The 19452-nt window shown below is 36.1% G+C and overlaps 1 protein-coding gene across 1 annotated transcript; it reads left to right on the top strand.

Annotated features, from left to right (window-relative positions):
- The first annotated feature begins 379 nt into the window (after positions 1–379).
- Positions 380–19019, top strand: LOC140050380 (uncharacterized). The gene is made up of 8 exons (XM_072095543.1): positions 380–423; positions 1445–1633; positions 2182–2952; positions 4155–5063; positions 5323–5676; positions 6132–6596; positions 8580–9086; positions 9397–19019. Exons 2-8 carry the CDS (start codon positions 1528–1530, stop codon positions 17301–17303), a joined length of 11019 nt encoding a protein of 3672 aa, XP_071951644.1. The 5' UTR covers positions 380–423; positions 1445–1527; the 3' UTR covers positions 17304–19019.
- Positions 19020–19452: the final 433 nt, after the last annotated feature.

Raw genomic sequence — 19452 nt, 5'->3', positions numbered from 1 at the left:
AAAATAAATTATGTTATATTATTTCAATCAAATTGTGTGTGTTTTATTCAGGACTTCATAGAAGTGCTATAATGAATGATAAAAAATATATTTAAATTATAATTTAATTTCAATTTGATGCTCATGTACGTGTTTAAAACGCTGATTGAGCTGTGTGTATCCCAATAGAATTATTTGATGTGAATAACAAAAGAAAAACAATAATAGTGTTAAAAAAAGACACTTTATCAACTTTAACTTTTTAACCAGAGCCAATATCATCATAGTAAAAATGGTAATCCCGCCCTCATTTTTTGCTGCCGCCTAACTTTTTATATAATCTCATTCAGCTGACCTGGGTCAGAGTTGAATGAACAATGTTCGAGCTCAAAAAATGGTCGGAAGAGAGGCTAGGCCAGCCTGTGTTTCACACCGGATCAGAAAGTAAGTATTCTATGGAATTTTTGTATAATTTACTACTTAACATTGATTGATAAATGTTATAGAATAAATTATAAACCTCATTCTCAATCGAACTATTGATAAAACTGTTGATTTCAATGTTTTCGGCTTTTAGCGCGAAGGCCGAGAGAACAACGTTTTTTCTTCGTTTCGCGGCGATATGTGCAGCAGATCGCGCTTTTTTTGCGGGTCGATGCATGACAAATAGGAAGCTAGCGATATGCAAATTAGAATGACGTATTGTTTTTTTGTCCATGCGGTCGATCTAGGTAGCCATTTTATGTATTAGTTTGCTAAAATAAACAGGAAAACATATTTAGCACTCTAGGCCACCATCCGCATATTTGTTAGTATTTCAATAGCTTCGACAATGCACATCATTGTTTCGACTGCAGCCATGCATGTCCGTCCCACACACTCGCTGCATGCAGTGTGAGAGCAGCCTACAGTACTCACTCTCACTGCCACTGGACTGCTGGGGGTACCCTATCACATGCTCCCCATCCCCATTGTTTGGATGCAATGTACTAAAAAAGTAAAGAATTTTATTTAAATTAAAGTAGGTACAGGTATTAAAATTATTAAAATAAAATATTCTGACTTCCTGGACATAAAAATTCTGGTTCAAGGCAAAACCACTAACATTATAAATATTATTTTAATGACATTTTTCAATTGAATTAATATTGCAGTGAATTTAAATGGTTATATAATACATGCCAGCTGTATCCAATTTTTCTTTAAAAGTTTTCTCTTGCAGCATTACATTGTTATGTTTATTGTGGAGGTGTAGCTTGGTGGTTAACATACTTTCCTTCAATTCCCAAGGTCCAGGGTTCAATCCTGACCTGGTGTCAGGGTTGTAACACTTCAATTGATTTTTTCAACTCCACTCTCCAAGCCTCAAATGAGACTTTTGTTTATAAGCATGATAAATTATAAAAGCGCTGTTGGATGCATATGAAATAAAAAATGTAAATGTCTCTTATATCTTTACAAATAGGTGAATCATGTGGATGGCATTCAAAAGAACCGTGGGTTGTTAAAGGTGCTATTATTTTGAGAAGACAGTAGATTTGCTAAAACATGGATGTAGAAGATCAAGAGAAAAAGTCACTTGATGATAGTGACAAGACTGAGAATGCACTTAAAACAAATGATGGAAAACCCTTTCTCTTTGATGAAGTTGTTTGTAAGTTACCTTGCTTATCGGAAATTATTAACAAATATAAAAGGTACCATTAGATGGGTTTCCAAAAGCAATAACAGGGAGCTGTCGATTTGCGACGACCGATGACCAACCTAGGTCATGTCGTTTGATGTGTTGTTGCCTGAACCCAGTAGTATCAAGGTGTGGGGAGCGAGGACACATGTCCTATTATTTACGCATGCACAGATAACATGACATAGTTTGTCACAAATCAAAAGCTTCGTATTAGTCAACTTGATAATACCTCATTGAAATAGAACAGTCATTCATGAACATATTCTCACCATTCAACTGCTAAACATGCATTGTATACTACCAACAGTTTAGCAACTCTATACTCATTGAGCTGCTCTTCATAACCTATTTGTTGTGTAATAAAGTGGTGAGGTGGTTGCAAGAAAAGGGAAGCCATCGGCCTGTCAAAGGCCTAACTGTTAAAAAGTGGTCAGGTTGAAACCTTACCTCCATACTGATGGCTACGGCCCTGTGTTACAATATTGTGATTTTTATTTACAATTTATATATTTCAGATTTTAATACAGAGAATTGCATTATTTCAAGTTGTAGTAACCATGCCTCGTCAACATGTAGATACTCCAAGTTTCTTCTGTTCAGTGTGCGACCAGAGTGGATCCCCATAATACAGAAGCATACCAGAGTGCAAGTTAACTTTGACCAAGATGTCAGTATTTGCGGCCGACACTTCAACTTTGCTGAACCCACTGCAGAAAATCTTATACCAACTCTTTTCGGTGAAGAAACATTAAAAGAGAATGCCGGTGTGCCATACAAAGCGCAGAAGTGGTGTTGTGTCAAGAAGTGTCATAATGCATGTGACGCTTATAGTCGAAAGACCATGTCAACCAGGCTTGGAGAACAATATCATCCTCTATCTCAAATTGCTGATGATTTAGTGGGACGGAAATTGATGACTGCCCTTATGGAAGAAATTGATGTGAATGGTATTGAGGATCATACATCATTTATTTGTGAACTCCATGTCAAAGTTCTACATATAGACAGTAATGTAATGACTGATCAAGACCCAAATAAACCCAGTAGTAAGTACAGCTTGATTTACTATCATGCAATGACTGATCAAGACCCAAATAAACCCAGTAGTAAGTACAGCTTGATTTACTATCATGCAATGACTGATCAAGACCCAAATAAACCCAGTAGTAAGTACAGCTTGATTTACTATCATGCAATGACTAATCAAGACCCAAATAAACCCAGTAGTAAGTACAGCTTGATTTACTATCATGCAATGACTAATCAAGACCCAAATAAACCCAGTAGTAAGTACAGCTTGATTTACTATCATGCTTTCATTTTTGGGGAAATCACTAGTAGTTTTTAGGTCGTCAGGAGGACTTTAAATATGTTTAATTTTCTCCCGATGGAGACGACTTGTCGGGCCTTGTATGATGCTGTCTGAGTTGGCCTTAAAGAAATTGACAAATTAATATGATGACTAAACTTTTGTTTGTGCACTACTTTGAGTAAAGGAAGCTCTCTGTCAGTTACATAAGTGAACCCCCAATTTTAAACCCAATCTGTTACCACTACTAAGCTATAGGTTACATGTACACTACTAAGCTATAGGTTACATGTACACTACTATAGCTATAGGTTACATGTACACTACTAAGCTATAGGTTACATGTACACTACTAAGCTATAGGTTACATGTACACTACTAAGCTATAGGTTACATGTACACTACTAAGCTATAGGTTACATGTACACTACTAAGCTATAGGTTACATGTACACTACTAAGCTATAGGTTACATGTACACTACTAAGCTATAGGTTACATGTACACTACTAAGCTATAGGTTACATGTACACTACTAAGCTATAGGTTACATGTACACTACTAAGCTATAGGTTACATGTACACTACTAAGCTATAGGTTACATGTACACTACTAAGCTATAGGTTACATGTACACTACTAAGCTATACGTTACATGTACACTACTAAGCTATAGGTTACATGTACACTACTAAGCTATAGGTTACATGTACACTACTAAGCTATAGGTTACATGTACACTTCTAAGCTATAGGTTACATGTACACTTCTAAGCTATAGGTTACATGTACACTACTAAGCTATAGGTTACATGTACACTACTAAGCTATAGGTTACATGTACACTACTAAGCTATAGGTTACATTTACACTACTAAGCTATAGGTTACATGTACACTACTAAGCTATAGGTTACATGTACACTACTAAGCTATAGGTTACATGTACACTACTAAGCTATAGGTTACATGTACACTACTAAGCTATAGGTTACATGTACACTACTAAGCTATAGGTTACATGTACACTACTATAAAATTATTATTTTTTGTGTGAAACACAAATCTCAGTAGAGTTGTCCCAATACCCTGTACATATCCTATCACTTTATATTTCAGTAGTGTAAGTAATGCAATGTTTTGTTTTGCAAAATTGTTTATATATATCTTTTTGTCTTTCAGGAACGGATGATCTTATGTTTAGGACAAGTAAATATAACATTAAATTAGGCTGTAACATTGATAAAACTGATGGCACGTGTTGTATCATACCACATTGTACATTTTCAGACAAAAATGCAACTATTATTGTTAATAATAAAAAGTGGCGCCCTCACTTGTATCAATTTCCAAAGTTGTTTAGCTCTCCTCTTGAACGGATAGTATGGCTTCGTCTCGTTAGGAACGCAATGCCCGAGGAGCAAAAAAGGTTTTGTCCTGCGACCTCGTCAAAGATATGTGGACTTCATTTTCCAGATGGTATGCCCACTCGTTCTAATCCTAATCCCACGAGATTAGAGGAATCCCCAATCAAATCAATCACAGTTAATGGACAGACAATAGCACTGCCAAGCAAGGGGAGTTGTGATCCCCCAGATAAAAAGGAAAAAATTGATCCTACACCTGATCAGAAAGTAACGCCACCAAGCAAAGAGAGTGATGATCTAGCGGAGGAAAGTAAAGATAATCATTCATCTACTGCCAGTGATGCTTGGAAAGAATCTGTGAAAAAAAATGTGAAAGTAATAGGAAAAAAAGAAGACAGTCAGAAAAAAAGAAAAAGATCTAAGAAACATTCAACGAGCGACATCGAAAGTGATGAAGATTTGGACAACAGACTGCTACAGTGTCAACAGCTGATGGATGAAGAATCGGAATATGATACAGACTCTTCCTCAGATTCTGATGAATCGGGGGAGGAATATGAAGAATTTTTTGACAATAGTATGGAAAGTTTGGGTAAAAGACTGAAAAAACGTTTAAGATCTAAAGAATGGAGAGAGGCTAAAGAGACAGTGGATGAACTGATTCAGATGTTTCGTAAACCGCTAGCCGGCGAACAACCTATGGTCATAACTGTAGACACACACGGTATAGTACTTTGTTTTTCAATGTTTGTTTATATTTTGAAGGAATAGACATAAGCCAATTCATTAACTATCCATTTTAGAGGTGGCAACCCTGTTTCACAAGACAAACATATACACAAGATGCTCTACATAAATAAAGTCTTGCTACTTTGGGAGTGACGGGACTTGAACCCAGGACCCTTGGATTGGTAGCCAAGCATCATAACCACCAAACCACAACTCCACCATTTACTTGCATTGTTAATTGTTTTTTTTTACAGGAACAGAAAGAAACGTCATGAAAGAATCCAAAATGAGGGCGCTTGAGCACATCAAGCTTCACTACCTCGAGGAAAAAGATGCCCAACAGCTTGATATAATGTTGAAACAGTTTACCATAATAAAAGACATGAAAGTAGAAGAGCTATCGGATGAATCTTCTATAGAAAGCGATCAAGAAGAAGAAGCTAGTCAGAAAGAACAATCAGCACTGCTATGTTTGACCAAACGGTTTGTGTATTACTTGAAATCCCTTGAGTGGATGAGAGCGGACAAGACACTGAATAGAATCACACTGTTGTTCTTTGAGGCAATGCTTATGGCAGAAAACCTTACAAAGAACTACTCACAATCAGGTATTTTATTTCTTTTAGTTCAAGCTAATGAAACTTACAATAGACAGAAACTGTGGATATTTCTGAACAATAGTATTGATGGTGGTTGGTAAGGTCATTTACAGTTGTAGCATTTTGCATAGTGATGGATCTAGGATTTTGAAATAGCTCATGACTTAAAAGAGGTGAAATTAAATGCTAAACTGACTTTTGCATCATAATTTCCAAAACTTATTGGGCCCAGATTATTTGCCTTTGCTGGATGTTATCTGTTAATTACTTTGACAACATTTTGTGTGTTTTTGGAACAAGTTAAAAGAAAAAGATTTGTTAAAAACATGTTTCAAGAACCTATAGGATTTCATTCCAAAATCAACTGACAATCACTTTTTGGAATTTATACCAGAATGTTCCTTTTTTTTAACCGTTTCAAAATATTTTAATGTTAACATTTGTCTGCTTTAATTTTTGTGTAGTATCAAGGAGGCAGTCCTTTAAACGAGCCGAATCGAAAGCGGTTGAAAGTGTCAGAAAACAGATGGAGCCAAATGAACAAAGGCTTTTGAATGAGATGTTAAGACAGTGTGGAAGATTCTCAGCAATTTCAAAGACTGTAACGTCAGTAGTTCAACCAAAGGTCCAAGGTCAATTAGTTGTTAAATCTGCAACATCAGTATTGGTTAACACAAAGATACAACCAAAGGTCCAAGGTCAATTAGTTGTCAAATCTCCACAAAAGAATATTCTGCCAACAACTACTGATTCTACTACACAACATTCTCAAATTATGGCAGAAGTGAAAACTTTAGAATCTGAACTTGTTTTAGCTGCCAGTAAAGCAGAATCTAAGACGGTCGGTGACCTACTGAAGAAGATTGGTATGAGACTGATAGCATTAGAAAAAAAGATTAGCCTTAAACAGGTGGAAACGGACTATGATGGTTAGTATATTTTTTCTAGTTTCAAATAAATTTCGGCAAAACAAAGTAGAATATGCTGTGTTAGCAAAGGTTAAAATCAGTATAACGATTTATCTCTTAGTAGCTCTTAGAAGTTTCAATTTTAATTTGGTGCTATTTATGCAAAATACTGTAGTGTCTTTACAGTACAGAAAGAAAATACTGCAACTTTACCTACGAAGTAGAACGTAGGCTACGTTGTTGGCTTCGTAGGTTCCATTGTTTGGCTTCGTAACCTCAATAAACAACTTTCAATGAGCTACGTTCTGAACTTCGTAGGGAGTTCGTAACCTAAATAAACAACCCTACGATGTTCTTAGTGAAGGTGTGAAATTAATGTGTTAAATTTAACTGGCGGAGGACAAAGTTGTAAATTAATAAAAAATAAATAATATTTTTTAATCTTAATATTTTCCTTCGTGCATGTTTACCTACTCAACAGTGAATATAAATATAAATTTCCCACGATGTATAACGTAGAGAGAGACACGATCCAACACAGGTGAACCGCAAACGAACAGGTCAACTAATATAGCGAACGTCCAGTCCCATCCAGAAACGATGGCGAGAAAAAAAGATCGTAAACAATTCATTCTAAATATAGCATCAGGACGTTCAATCGGTCGCTCAAAAAGACTGCCGACAGAAGACCGTAATGAATACATTACAGACCTAGTTTTTTTGGTCACATGGCATGAAACGCGATACTCTCTGCTTACCGCAATCTCTCACATGTTTTTTTTTACTCAGTACGAGCATCGCATGAGAGGGTGGCTACCGTCTGACGACGATAAAACAGTAATTAAGATCGTGTACCTGGATTTTCTGTCACATGACATGAAACATAATACTCTCTCTAAACTGCTCAGCTCACATGTTTTTTCCCCTCCAAATTCTGGTCGGGCCTTTTTCTTTATACATGTCGTAATCATTTTAAAAGGCCTATATGTATGTTAAATCTTAATATGGAATATATATTTATTTTGCATATATTTTGTTGGTGTCCTAGCCTAGTAGGTGTCGTTGTTTTTATAATTCGCTAACCCAACAAGGTAGGAATAAATAATTTATAGTGTTACTTGTAGGCCGCCGACTCTCTCTACGTGTGAGCTGAGGTCCACCGGCCCGATGTCGTTTCGTCGGCGGATTTCCGTCCAAATTAGGATAACCGATGCGTAGGGCGGCTACAAAAATTGACCTACTATCTTTAGGTAGGATTTTAATTAGCAAACAATACATTGTTTGTTTGCATTGTCCGTGCTTCTACGAACCACCCTACGATCGAGGCGTAGCCTAGATTTCATAACAATACATCGTAGTAGGCTACGAACAATACATCGTAGGCTAAGAACAATGCATCGTAGGCTACGAACAATACATCGTAGGCTACAAACAATACATCGTAGGCTACGAACAATACATCGTAGGCTACGAACAATACATCGTAGGCTACGAACAATACAGCGTAGGAGAGAACAATACATTGTAGGCTACAAGTACAAACAATACATCGTAGGCTACGAACAATACATCGTAGGCTACAAACAATACATCGTAGGAGAGAACAATGACCTACGTTCTACCTACGATCTACCTACGAAAGCCTATGCGTAGATACGAAGCAGTAATTTCTTTCTGTACTGTACTTTTAAACAATATACACTTTAATACAAAACAGTCAATCATCAAAAGTCGTTTAACTGCATCGCATTTTTATGAATTATCTGAATCTAAAGCTTTGTCTAAACTATCTAGTTTGACAAAAAAGTGTGATAGTGATATGACATCGTGTCCATATATGAGCACATCACATTTTGTTGTCACATAAATTTCATGTCAAATACACACAATAAGAAGTAAGACAAATTATCAAAAGAGTCAATGAAAAGTATGTAACTTGTCTTTGTATGCCAGTCCCATTAGGCAGAGTCAACTATATAACAGTGTTTTTCTTTTTGATTTCAGGTATTCCAGGTACAGATGTAAAGCAAAATGCCCTACAGTACTTAAAAAATCATGGGATATTGTGCAAAGTAAAGGCACAAAAAGTAACCAACACTTCACCCCCAGCTGTCTCGTTACCAACACCAAAACTTCTCCCCACAACATTTACCACAATATCTACCGCTGTATTGTCTACATCTGCAAGTACAGTTATTTCCACGCCAACTAAAAGACCAGCTATAATAACTGTCAGTCCACACCACACCCGACAGACTTCGTTAATGCACGATGCCCTCAAAGCAATCAAAACACCAAAAGAAATTTACCAGCACAACGCACCTTATGTTAATGAAACTGTTATCACAGATAGCCCTGTAGCTAGTTCCAATTACTCTTCAAAACCAACTGTAAAGCGTAAAATCTATTCACATAAGTCAGAGGTCGATACGAATGGCATGCAGACAGTATATGTGCACTTCAAAATAGAACCACCAAAGAAAAGGAAACGAAAAAGAAAATTCGAAACAGGTATTATTTCTATTATATATAACCACTTGAGCACCAAGAACGTATAGTTACAAAATTGATAAGTTTCCATAAAGTTTTTCTTGGAGCTCTGGCAACACTATCAAACTTTATGTGACAAAAAAATGTGCCAATATATGGCCATGATGTCATATCACTACCATATTTCAGCATATAACTACCATATTTGGGCACATCACACTTTTTTTGTCAAACTAGTTTGATAGTGTAGACCGAGTGCTGGGCCTGCACAAATTCAGCACGTTTATATCACAAAAAAAGTACAATGATTTGTTTTGTTTTATCATTTCAGAAGACGTGACACATATAACCCAAACACCAACCTCAAATCAAGAAACTGTTCAAGGCAACCAACCAGTTTCAAAGAAATCAGAAACAAAACTACCAAATTCAAAGGAAGAAAGAGTTCAATGCAACCAACCTGTTTCGAAGGAACAAGAAATAGAAGATAACAGTACATCAGAAACACAAATTCCAACTTCAAAGGAAGAAAGAGTTCAATGCAACCAACCTGTTTCGAAGGAACAAGAAATAGAAGATAACAGTACATCAGAAACACAAATTCCAACTTCAAAGGAAGAAACAGTTCAATGTAACCAAACTGTTTCAAAGAAACCAGAATTAGAAGATAGCATGTCAGAAACAAAACTACTAGATTCAGATCAGGAAAGAGTTCAATTTAACCAACCAGTTTCAAAGGAACAAGAAGTAGAAGATAACAGTACATCAGAAACACAAATTCCAACTTCAAAGCAAGAAACAGTTCAATGTAACCAACCAGTTTCGAAGGAACAAGAAGTAGAAAATAACACATCAAAAACAAAAATAACTTCAAATCAAGAACCATCAGGAGAACAAAGCAGCCAAATAATTGAGGAAGAGAAAGAAGTAAGTGAAGATATGGTTACTGTACCACCAGAAACGGAGATGTCGACTACAGATACGATTTCTAAATCACCTGCCATCAAATGTGATGACAAAATATCAACAGATAAGATAAAAACGGAAGATAAGAACAATTCCGGTTGTGACTCGCAACAAACTGCCCAGATCAGTGAAGTCAATCAAGAGAGTACTACACCGACTACTCCTCCACCAAGATCAGAAAGAATGGAAACTGATAGCGAATGTGCGATGATCATTGATGACAATTCACAGAACATTCTTAAAGATGACAACACAATGACTAACTCAAAAGAAGAGGATAAAACAGAAAGTGTAGACCAAAAGCAAATTATGAAAGACAAGTTGGAGAACGACATTCCCAAACCAGTTGGTAGTGTTGAGCACATGTCGGGGATAAATGAGGATCATCAATACCATAAAAAAATAGAAAATGACAGTGAACAAAATAATTTTAATAACATTGTAGATGGCAACATTTTAAATTCTGAAACTGGAGTTTCGTTAAAGCAGCGTGATAGTGTAGCTGTAGTTACAACAATTGCAAAAAGAGGTAATGGTAAAGACGGTGATGACAAAAAGCTTGAGACCATTTTGGACGCAACAACTGGTCTCTTGGTGAAGCAGTTGAAACATGCCTCTGATTTAAACTCGGATGACATTCAGTATGTTGTGGCTTTCGACGCAACTGATTTTAAGAAATGGTCACTGATAGAAAATAATGAGAACAAGGAGGATGTTGAAGGTGATTCCGAAATCAGTTCATTCAAAATGCTCACCTCGGCCGTAAAAGGTCAAATAGAATATGATCTGCCATCACTCGTGTACCAACCAAAAATAACTCCCCAGTATTTATTTTATCAAAAATACCAGGATCACTTTCCACCGATGCAGAAGTCTGATATATTTTCAGGAATTGCAGATTTTTATCCTGGATCTACTGCTTCAGTAATTGCTCCTTTGAAGCGAATACCTGTTTTTAGCTTTTATAATGAGTTTCGGCCGTGGTTGTTATTTCCTTTTGGAAGAGCCCTCCGGAAGTTACTCTTATGCACACCAGTTGTACATAATCGTGATAAGACCGGTACTCAAGAACAAGACATGGCTGACTTAACTGATGCAGAGAAGCATGTTCATGAGCTAGCAACAATTCTTGCTAAGTGGGAAAAAGTTAATGATGTTAATGCTTACTCGAATGCAATTAGGATTGTGGTTAATGATCTTTTAAAAACATCTAAAAAAGGAACATTCTGGAATAAGTTTGTTGAAAACTTTTTGGAAGCACTCGAAAAAGAACTCCCTACAATTATTGCTCAATGTGAAGAAGAAATTAAAAAGGAAATTTTAACTAGTAAAAAGCCAGAAGTTGTAACAGTTACGACTTCCCAAATGAATCCCCTGCCACCACCACTGAAGCATGGGCCTAGCATGCAAAACAAATCAATTGTTGTTAACTTGCCAGTATTAACAAGTGGTACAAACCCACCAGCAACTACTACCATGCCAACGTTAAAACCGAGAATCACCGTTCAGGTGAAACAAAGACAAGTGGCCACAGCGCCACCTGGACTTGTCGGCCCATTCAGACCAATTTTAAGCAAAGGACAAGTACAGACTCAACAGAAAGGCAATATTGTTGGTTTAAAACTTTCCAATTCCAACATTATACTTATTCCACAAAGTTCTCAAAACAAGACACGCTATGTGGTTAAGAACTCACAATTAACTACAATGCAACCAAAACTGCAAATACAAATGCCAAAACCAATTATCAGTAATACTGCCACAAATCGGACCACACACTATATTGTCAAGAACTCGCCCTCAACTACCATGCCACCAAAACTTCAAATAGGAATACCAAAACCAATAATTGGTAATGTAGCCACCAATCAGACTACATCCTCTAGTGTTGTTATTCAACCTCAAGTGCCACAAATACAGACAAAACCAAGCCAGTTGATGGTACCAGTGACTGGCCCTTTTCCCTATGTCATGGTTATTTCAGAAGCAGCGAGTTCGAATACAACACCAGCCAAGGTTTCAACAGTCTCTAGTCTTACCACTGCGTCCCAAAGTACAGATGTTATCAAGTCAAACTTACCAATTTCATCTACTGTTCCTTTAATAGTTAAAGATGTAAACACAGTCATAAACGACGATGAAGGAAGTACTTTATACCAACCAGATAAATTGTCATCAATTTGCGAACGGGTTCTTAATAAAGTTGATAATGAAGAAAAAAATACAAAATATGAAAGCACTCAGGATGAAGAACCAGATGAAGGTTCGGGGTCATCAGGCAGTTCGCCAAAAGGAGAACCGTCAAAAGAGAATGATATTTCTGGATCAGAAGACGCAACACAAAAACAATGTGATGCAAAATCTATTGACAAACCTATCAATACAAACAGGTCAACTCAATTAGAAACTGATGTTGTACCAACTTGCATGTCCCAAGTAATCTCCTCCATTGCACAACATATTTCCACGTCATCATCAATCAGTAAAGCAACACCATGTTGCAGAGATAATGTGTATAAAAGTTCCAACAATCTCCAAGATAGAACTGAATTTATACCAAATACTAGAATACCTCGTAATGGTTCTCTTCATTTAGAGTACCACAAGATTTGGAATCGTAAATTCTGTAGGTTTGAGGATGTCGGCGTGCACAAATATGAACAGAAATGCAAACGCCATCCCAAAGTGTCTTCGCTTACATCAAGAATATACAATGGAATTAACCCTAAAAGAAAGAACATTCACGATCACTTGCCTGAGCAACTCAATAGTTCAATTGTTAATTCTAAAACGGACGATGACGTGTCGGATGAAAAGACATCTCTGGGAAAAATCCTTCAAAACGGCAAACAACATGATGAGGTAGGAGCAATTAAGAACGAAGATGAACTCACATCTCCAAATAACGATAATGAAGCTATTAAGTGTGATCCTAGTCTGATCATGCAAGAAGTAATACAACAACATGTTGTAGGAAAAGATTTTCACAATACACCTGAAAAAGACAATGTTGAAAGTAATCAACATCGTATAACAGACATGGATTGTACCAACGCAAGTGAAAAACTTGTTGATAAAGTTGGCAATGTTCAAAGTGATCGATGCCAGACAGACATTGATTGTACCGAAGTCAACACGAGTGACATACTTGTGGAGAAAGTTGGCAATGTTGACAGTGATCGATCCCAGACAGACATGGATTCCAAAGTCAACACAAGTGAAAAAATTGTGGAGAAAGTTGGCAATGTTCAAAGAGATCAAAGCCAAAACACAGACATGGATTGTACTGAAGTCAACACAAGTGACATACCTGTGGAGAAAGTTGGCAATGTTCAAAGTGATCGATCCCAGACAGACATGGATTCCAAAGTCAACACAAGTGAAAAACTTGTGGAGAAAGTTGACAATGTTGAAAGTGATAAGTGCCAAAATACAGACATGGATTCCAAAGTCAACATAAGTGACAAACCTGTGGAAAAGGTTGGAAATGTTAAAAGTGGTCAGTCCAAAACAGATATGGATTGTATCAAAGTCAACACAAGTGAAATACTTGTAGAGAAAGTTGACGATGTTGAACGCGATCAAAATACAGGCATGGATTGTACCAAAATCAACACAAGTGAAAAACCTGTGGAGAAAGCTGAAAATGTTAAAAGTAATGAGTGCCAAACCGACATGGATTGTTCTAAAACAACAGCGAGAGATGATGAAAGTGAAAATCATACAAAGACACATCATGTATCATATTCCAAAAGCAAACATGTTAAAATGCTGGGAAATAAACAGTGTGCTTGTAACACTTTACTAATGTATGTTTGCCGCAGATGTTCAGAAATTTTCTTGTGTTTTGAGGATTTCAAAAGTCATGCAATCATTCATCTATCTTCCAAGAAATTACCACAGATCAACTGCACAAAATGTCCATTAACTTTTTCTTCTATGAAAGCATATGAATGTCATCAAGATTCTCATGAGGATTTTAAATGGAATCGATGTTCGTGGTGTGGAATGATGTTTAACAAAATGGAAAACTTTGAACAACATTTGTTGGTGCATTTTGATTCCAACCACGAGCAGATTTATGAATGCAAATGTAGCCGGTTATTTTTAGGAATGAAATCGTTACAAATGCACCGAGAAGAGCACTTTTCAAAGAAATTTTATCAATGCAATCATTGTCCGAGAATATTCCATTTTCTCAACAACATCAAAAAGCATACAGAAGATGTCCATCAGCCATTTAATCGTTGGAAGAATGCATATTGGAAATGTCACTTGTGTCGCAAAGATTGCTTTGTTGCTAGTATCTTCCAGTTGAACATTCACATGGAAGAACATAATCCCAAAAATGAATTCGATTGTCAATACTGTTTTGAAACTTTTCAGTATCTTACTGACTATTTACTGCATTGCATGAGCAACTGCCGCAGAAGGATTGCACTTTTTTACGATTGTCCAATCTGTAATTTACGATGTGGAGTTGAAATGAAGGCACACTTAGAAGGGCATTTTAAAGGATTATACAAATGTCATTCTTGCATTCAAGTCTTTTCCACGGCTGCAGCTTTCAAAAGTCATCTTAATCAGAAACATTTGCCAATTAAATCCCAAAACAATGATAATAGCATTATTAACTATAAGACAATTCACCATGAGATAGCTGATGATACAGACTTACATGGCAAATTTTGTGGTATGTGTGGAACTGAATTTAGTAATTCCACAAATTTGTTTTGCAATTTATGTTCAGAAGATTATCATGACTGTCCATTTAACTGTGGTTATAAATTTTCCAACCAGAGAGATTTAACATCACATTTTTTAACAAGCCATCAAGACAAGAACATGTTGAAGACTAATTTGATTGCATGTCCACAGTGTGATACAGCTGTTCGAAATCCGGGAACGATGGCGCTTCATTGGATCAAACATTGTCCTAGAAACAAAGTTATATCTGAAGAGATAGACAGTGGAAACAACTCTTCACTGATGTTAGATATGCTTGAGACATTTCCTGACAAACACCAAAGGAAGTTTCACAAGAAGCTTCGAAAGAAAAAAAGAAAACGCGTTGAATGCGATGATGATGTTATCTATCCTAAGGTGAAAAAGAAAAAGAAGCACAAAAAATCAAAAAAACGAAAACATGCCCACAAACTACCCATGAAACCGATTCGACAAGTATTTCCAAAGATGTCACGAATACCACCACCACCTCCTTGTAAACGAGAGGATCTTGAGATTAAATTTGTCAAAGAGAAAGAAAGTGTGCCTAATTCTGAAATACCTGGAAAACGAATTCGGAAAAAGAGAATATATGAGGATATGATTGCAATTCCACGTTCTGTAGTTCAACCAAAATCAAATAAAAAATGCACAAATCAACACAAGGAAATGTCAGAGACAGACTCAAAGAGACCCAGAAGAACATCTCGTGTCAGTAAACCAAAAGAATTCCCAGATTTTGAAGAGGATGTCGATAAAGTTCTTCACGTTAGCAAAGTTATCAATAGTAAGAAAGTTGCTACATCTACTAAACCAAAAGTAAATATAAACAATAAATTAGAGAAGATGATGATAAACTCAAATAAAAGAAGTTGGCATTCCACAGATGAAGATACTGAATCAGATTCAGATGAGTTTGACTATCATCAAGTTTCATCTCCAGTAAAGGAAAGAGTAAGACCATCCAATTTGAGGCAGAGGATAAACAGTGGACACAAATGGGATCTTTTTCATGTTGACACCATAATATCAACTATAGACAAGTTAAAACATCGTCTTGATAAAACAAGTCGCTCAAAGTGCTCGGCCGTCAAGAAAAAACTCATGAAAAATGGAAAATTTCTGGAAAAAAAATTTCTGCAAATGAAAGAAAGGAAAAGACATCGAAAGAGGAAAACTTTATCAATTCCGCAGGTTGTCGCATTAGATCATTGCTACCTAGGACTTCCTAAAGTCATTTCTAAGAAAAAGAAAGGCCCTGTTTATGCTGCACCACTTGACCATGATTATGTTATTGGTCCAAGGATGGCTCCTTCTTTAGAAAAAGATGTTGAAAAAAAAGAAAATATCCAGATAAAAGAAGAAATAAACATTTCAACAGAAAAACTCAAGAAATCTCCTATCAAAGAACATAGATTGTCGCCACTTAAATTACCACGTATTAATTATTCTCCAAAGAAAGGGGCGCCAACTTTAAAATCAGAAGATATTTCAGCAGATGAAAGTGATTTTGATGATGTTGTAAAAGCTTTGCTTGAAATTGGATGCAGTATTCCGAGCGACGTTGATAAAGATGCAATGAACGGAAGTAATTTGGATCTTGTGGACTTCCTTGCTGACATGGTCTCTATGGATGAACATGATAATAATGAAGGAAAAGTTGAAGATAATCTTCTAAATGTAGACTTATCTATTCAAGATTCTGCAATCTTAGATGGACTATCAGACTTTGAAAACACTGCTTCGCAAGAACAGATAGACTGGACTTCTGCTGGAAACATACAACCAGGTCTTGCCACTATCTCAAATTCTGAAGATCAACTTTTTCCTGTTTCAATTAATAATGATATTCTTTCACAGAGACAATGTCAAGACATGAAGACTTCATTAGATCTTCAGCACTTTTCAGACATCCAAGAAGAAGCATTCCTCTCCAAGTTGTTACCAAAAGATGTAGAGCAGGTGCTGGATATTATTGCGGACAAAATGAGTCACAATATAGGAGAGATGACAGAAAAAGTTACAGACATTAATTCAGAGTTTATGTTGAAAAATAACTTGTCAAGTGATTTAATCAATCATTCAAATGTTGATGATATACAATGTGATCAATCTGCGGTTTACACAGCAAAAGATGCAAGTGGTACTCCAGAATTGCTATTCCAAAATAATAACCCTGACAAAGGTTCTATTTTTACTGAAAATATGAATACTGAAGTGATTTCTGCTATTGATGATGACAATTTACATACAGGTGTTAAATATGAACCAAATGAGCAGATTTCCAAATGCAATATTACAAAACTAGATTTTACGGAAAGCAAACAAATTGTTCCAGAGCAAACAACCGTTCAAAATTGTTTAAATATCCAACCTATTGAAACTTTCCAGAATCATATAGAAACATTTAGCAATGAACAAGATGGGCCTGATGCTAATATACAAAGTGTATGTTTAGATACTACTACTACTGTTTTTCCAACTGAAATTGAGGATGCAACATCTACTAAAACGTCTTCTCATCATTTATCAACAAATCTTGACTGAGGAAATAGCTGGAGAATCAACAAATCTTAAAGGTTCTGAAATTAATGACATTGTTGAAATTATCGAAAATGTGGACAGTTTGGAAAGCTCTGTTGAAATGCTGACAACAAATGATAAGGCACATACTACCGAATCAAATACTACAGAAAACACAACTGTAGAGAATACATCTTTAGAAACTGACATGATTAGCACACAAGCGAATGAGTCATCAGTAACAGATAATGAAATATGTAAAGATGAGGTAACTAGTATAGATACCACGGAACAGATGAATGACAAAACAAAAATGGAGATTGTTAATACGGGAAAGTCCGACGCGAGTTCCAGCACATGTCAAGACAGCGGCGTGTTTGTTTTCAGCGATAATGAAATAGATGTTTCACACATTTGAACTACCAGTTTATTAATACTTGGTATAGTGAAGACAAATTTATTTAATATTTATTGTTTGTTATGATGTTTCATTTTGGTGAGAAAGAAATGTCCATTGATCATATACACCATGAGTTACACATATATTACACATTTGTAGAGGAAGTCTTATGGACAATTACCAAAGTCTTTTTTTGTACTTTGACCTAATAGTACAGTGTGGATAATAATGATAGCTTTAGTTCAGTTCTATAAGATAAGGAATTAATGTTAGGGATCATGTCAAATTATTCTACTGCAGCTAATGCATGGAGTACATGCTTTTACTGCAGTAATGTATGATTTTATTTAAATGTTTGAGTCATTCACTGTAATAAATGTGTATGATTACATAGCTTGCTAAATAATTAATTTCTTCAACTCCAATTTATTTTCCAAATTGCATGGAATTAAAATAATAAAGAAAATACTGTATTACAAAAACAGATTGAAGAGTACATTAAATGTAATTACTGCCAGGGCCATAGCATGATTTTCATCACCCACCCAATTCCCTAGCACAGATTGTCATATTTTATATTAATAATATATTGAAAGCATCTTTGCCTCGCCTGTGTTTAACCTCTCGCTACGGCCTTGACTGCAGTTACTGCAGTACAATAATTTTGACATGGTCCTTTACAAATAACAATGTAAAAACTGGTTTATAATGATTTAAAACAAATGTATATTGTACTGTATTTATGATTGTGATTTATTGATTAGAATTAGATGACGTCATATCTCATCAGAAGGTTTGCAGAATGTGAATGATACATTTATAAATCGCTGAGGTGTGAACATTATGATGTTGTGTAATGATGTACTGACTATCCCTACCTCACTTAAGATTTTTAAGGGTTTCAGAAATTTAAACTAAACCTAGTCAATATGGCTCGTGTTTAAGTTATTAAAAATGATAGAAATATACCATTTGGTACATAGTATATGAAATATAAATGATACATGGAGGTAAAAAATAATTTGTTTTACCTCCATGCTTAATATGTGGGTATAATTCGTTGGCGCACCACCCCACGGCTTTTGGCACGCAACGATTTTTGTATCAATTAATACTATATCCATGGACCTATAATTAAATAGGTCCATGCTATATCTTGCTAGGCTTGTATGATAACTGGCAGATGGCCAGGCAGACGTGAGCGTCAGTAATGTATATATCAATCTGTTTATATATCCATAGGCCTATTTGTTTGTGTTTGTTTTTTCCAGCTATAAGCAAAATGATTTTGAGATTGAAATGATTGTCCTGTTGCGTAATTTAAAAGAATAAACCCTCAGAAATTGGAAAACGTTTTAGTGAATTCCTACAATATTTATTACATCATCAGCTATATTCATTTAACGAAGGTGACTTGTTCGATACTCTATCCCTAAAATTTGGTTCCCACTCAACGATCCGTCGCTTAAGCTTGGTTCACATTAAGCTTGATTCCCACTAGAACGTAACGCAAGGACGTAAACGCAACGCAAGCGTTTTAACCAATGACAAGCGAAGTTATAGACAGTTAGCAATCGCAAGCGAATAAGCCATCGCTTGTGATTGGTCAATTCACTTGCGTTGCGTTACGTCCTTGTGTTGCGTCGCTAGTGGGAACCACGCTGTAGAGACGCAAAGACGTAGACGAAACGCAAGCGAGTTGACTGACAAGCGACAGTTCGAATAATCCATCGTATCGCTGATTACTGGAGCTTGGTTCCCACTAGGACGCAG

The sequence above is a fragment of the Antedon mediterranea genome, chromosome 5 (assembly GCF_964355755.1).
Source record: "Antedon mediterranea chromosome 5, ecAntMedi1.1, whole genome shotgun sequence".
NCBI lineage: Eukaryota > Metazoa > Echinodermata > Crinoidea > Comatulida > Antedonidae > Antedon > Antedon mediterranea.
Note: the sequence above shows the minus strand (reverse complement) of the source record. Positions and strands in the feature narration are given on the sequence as shown.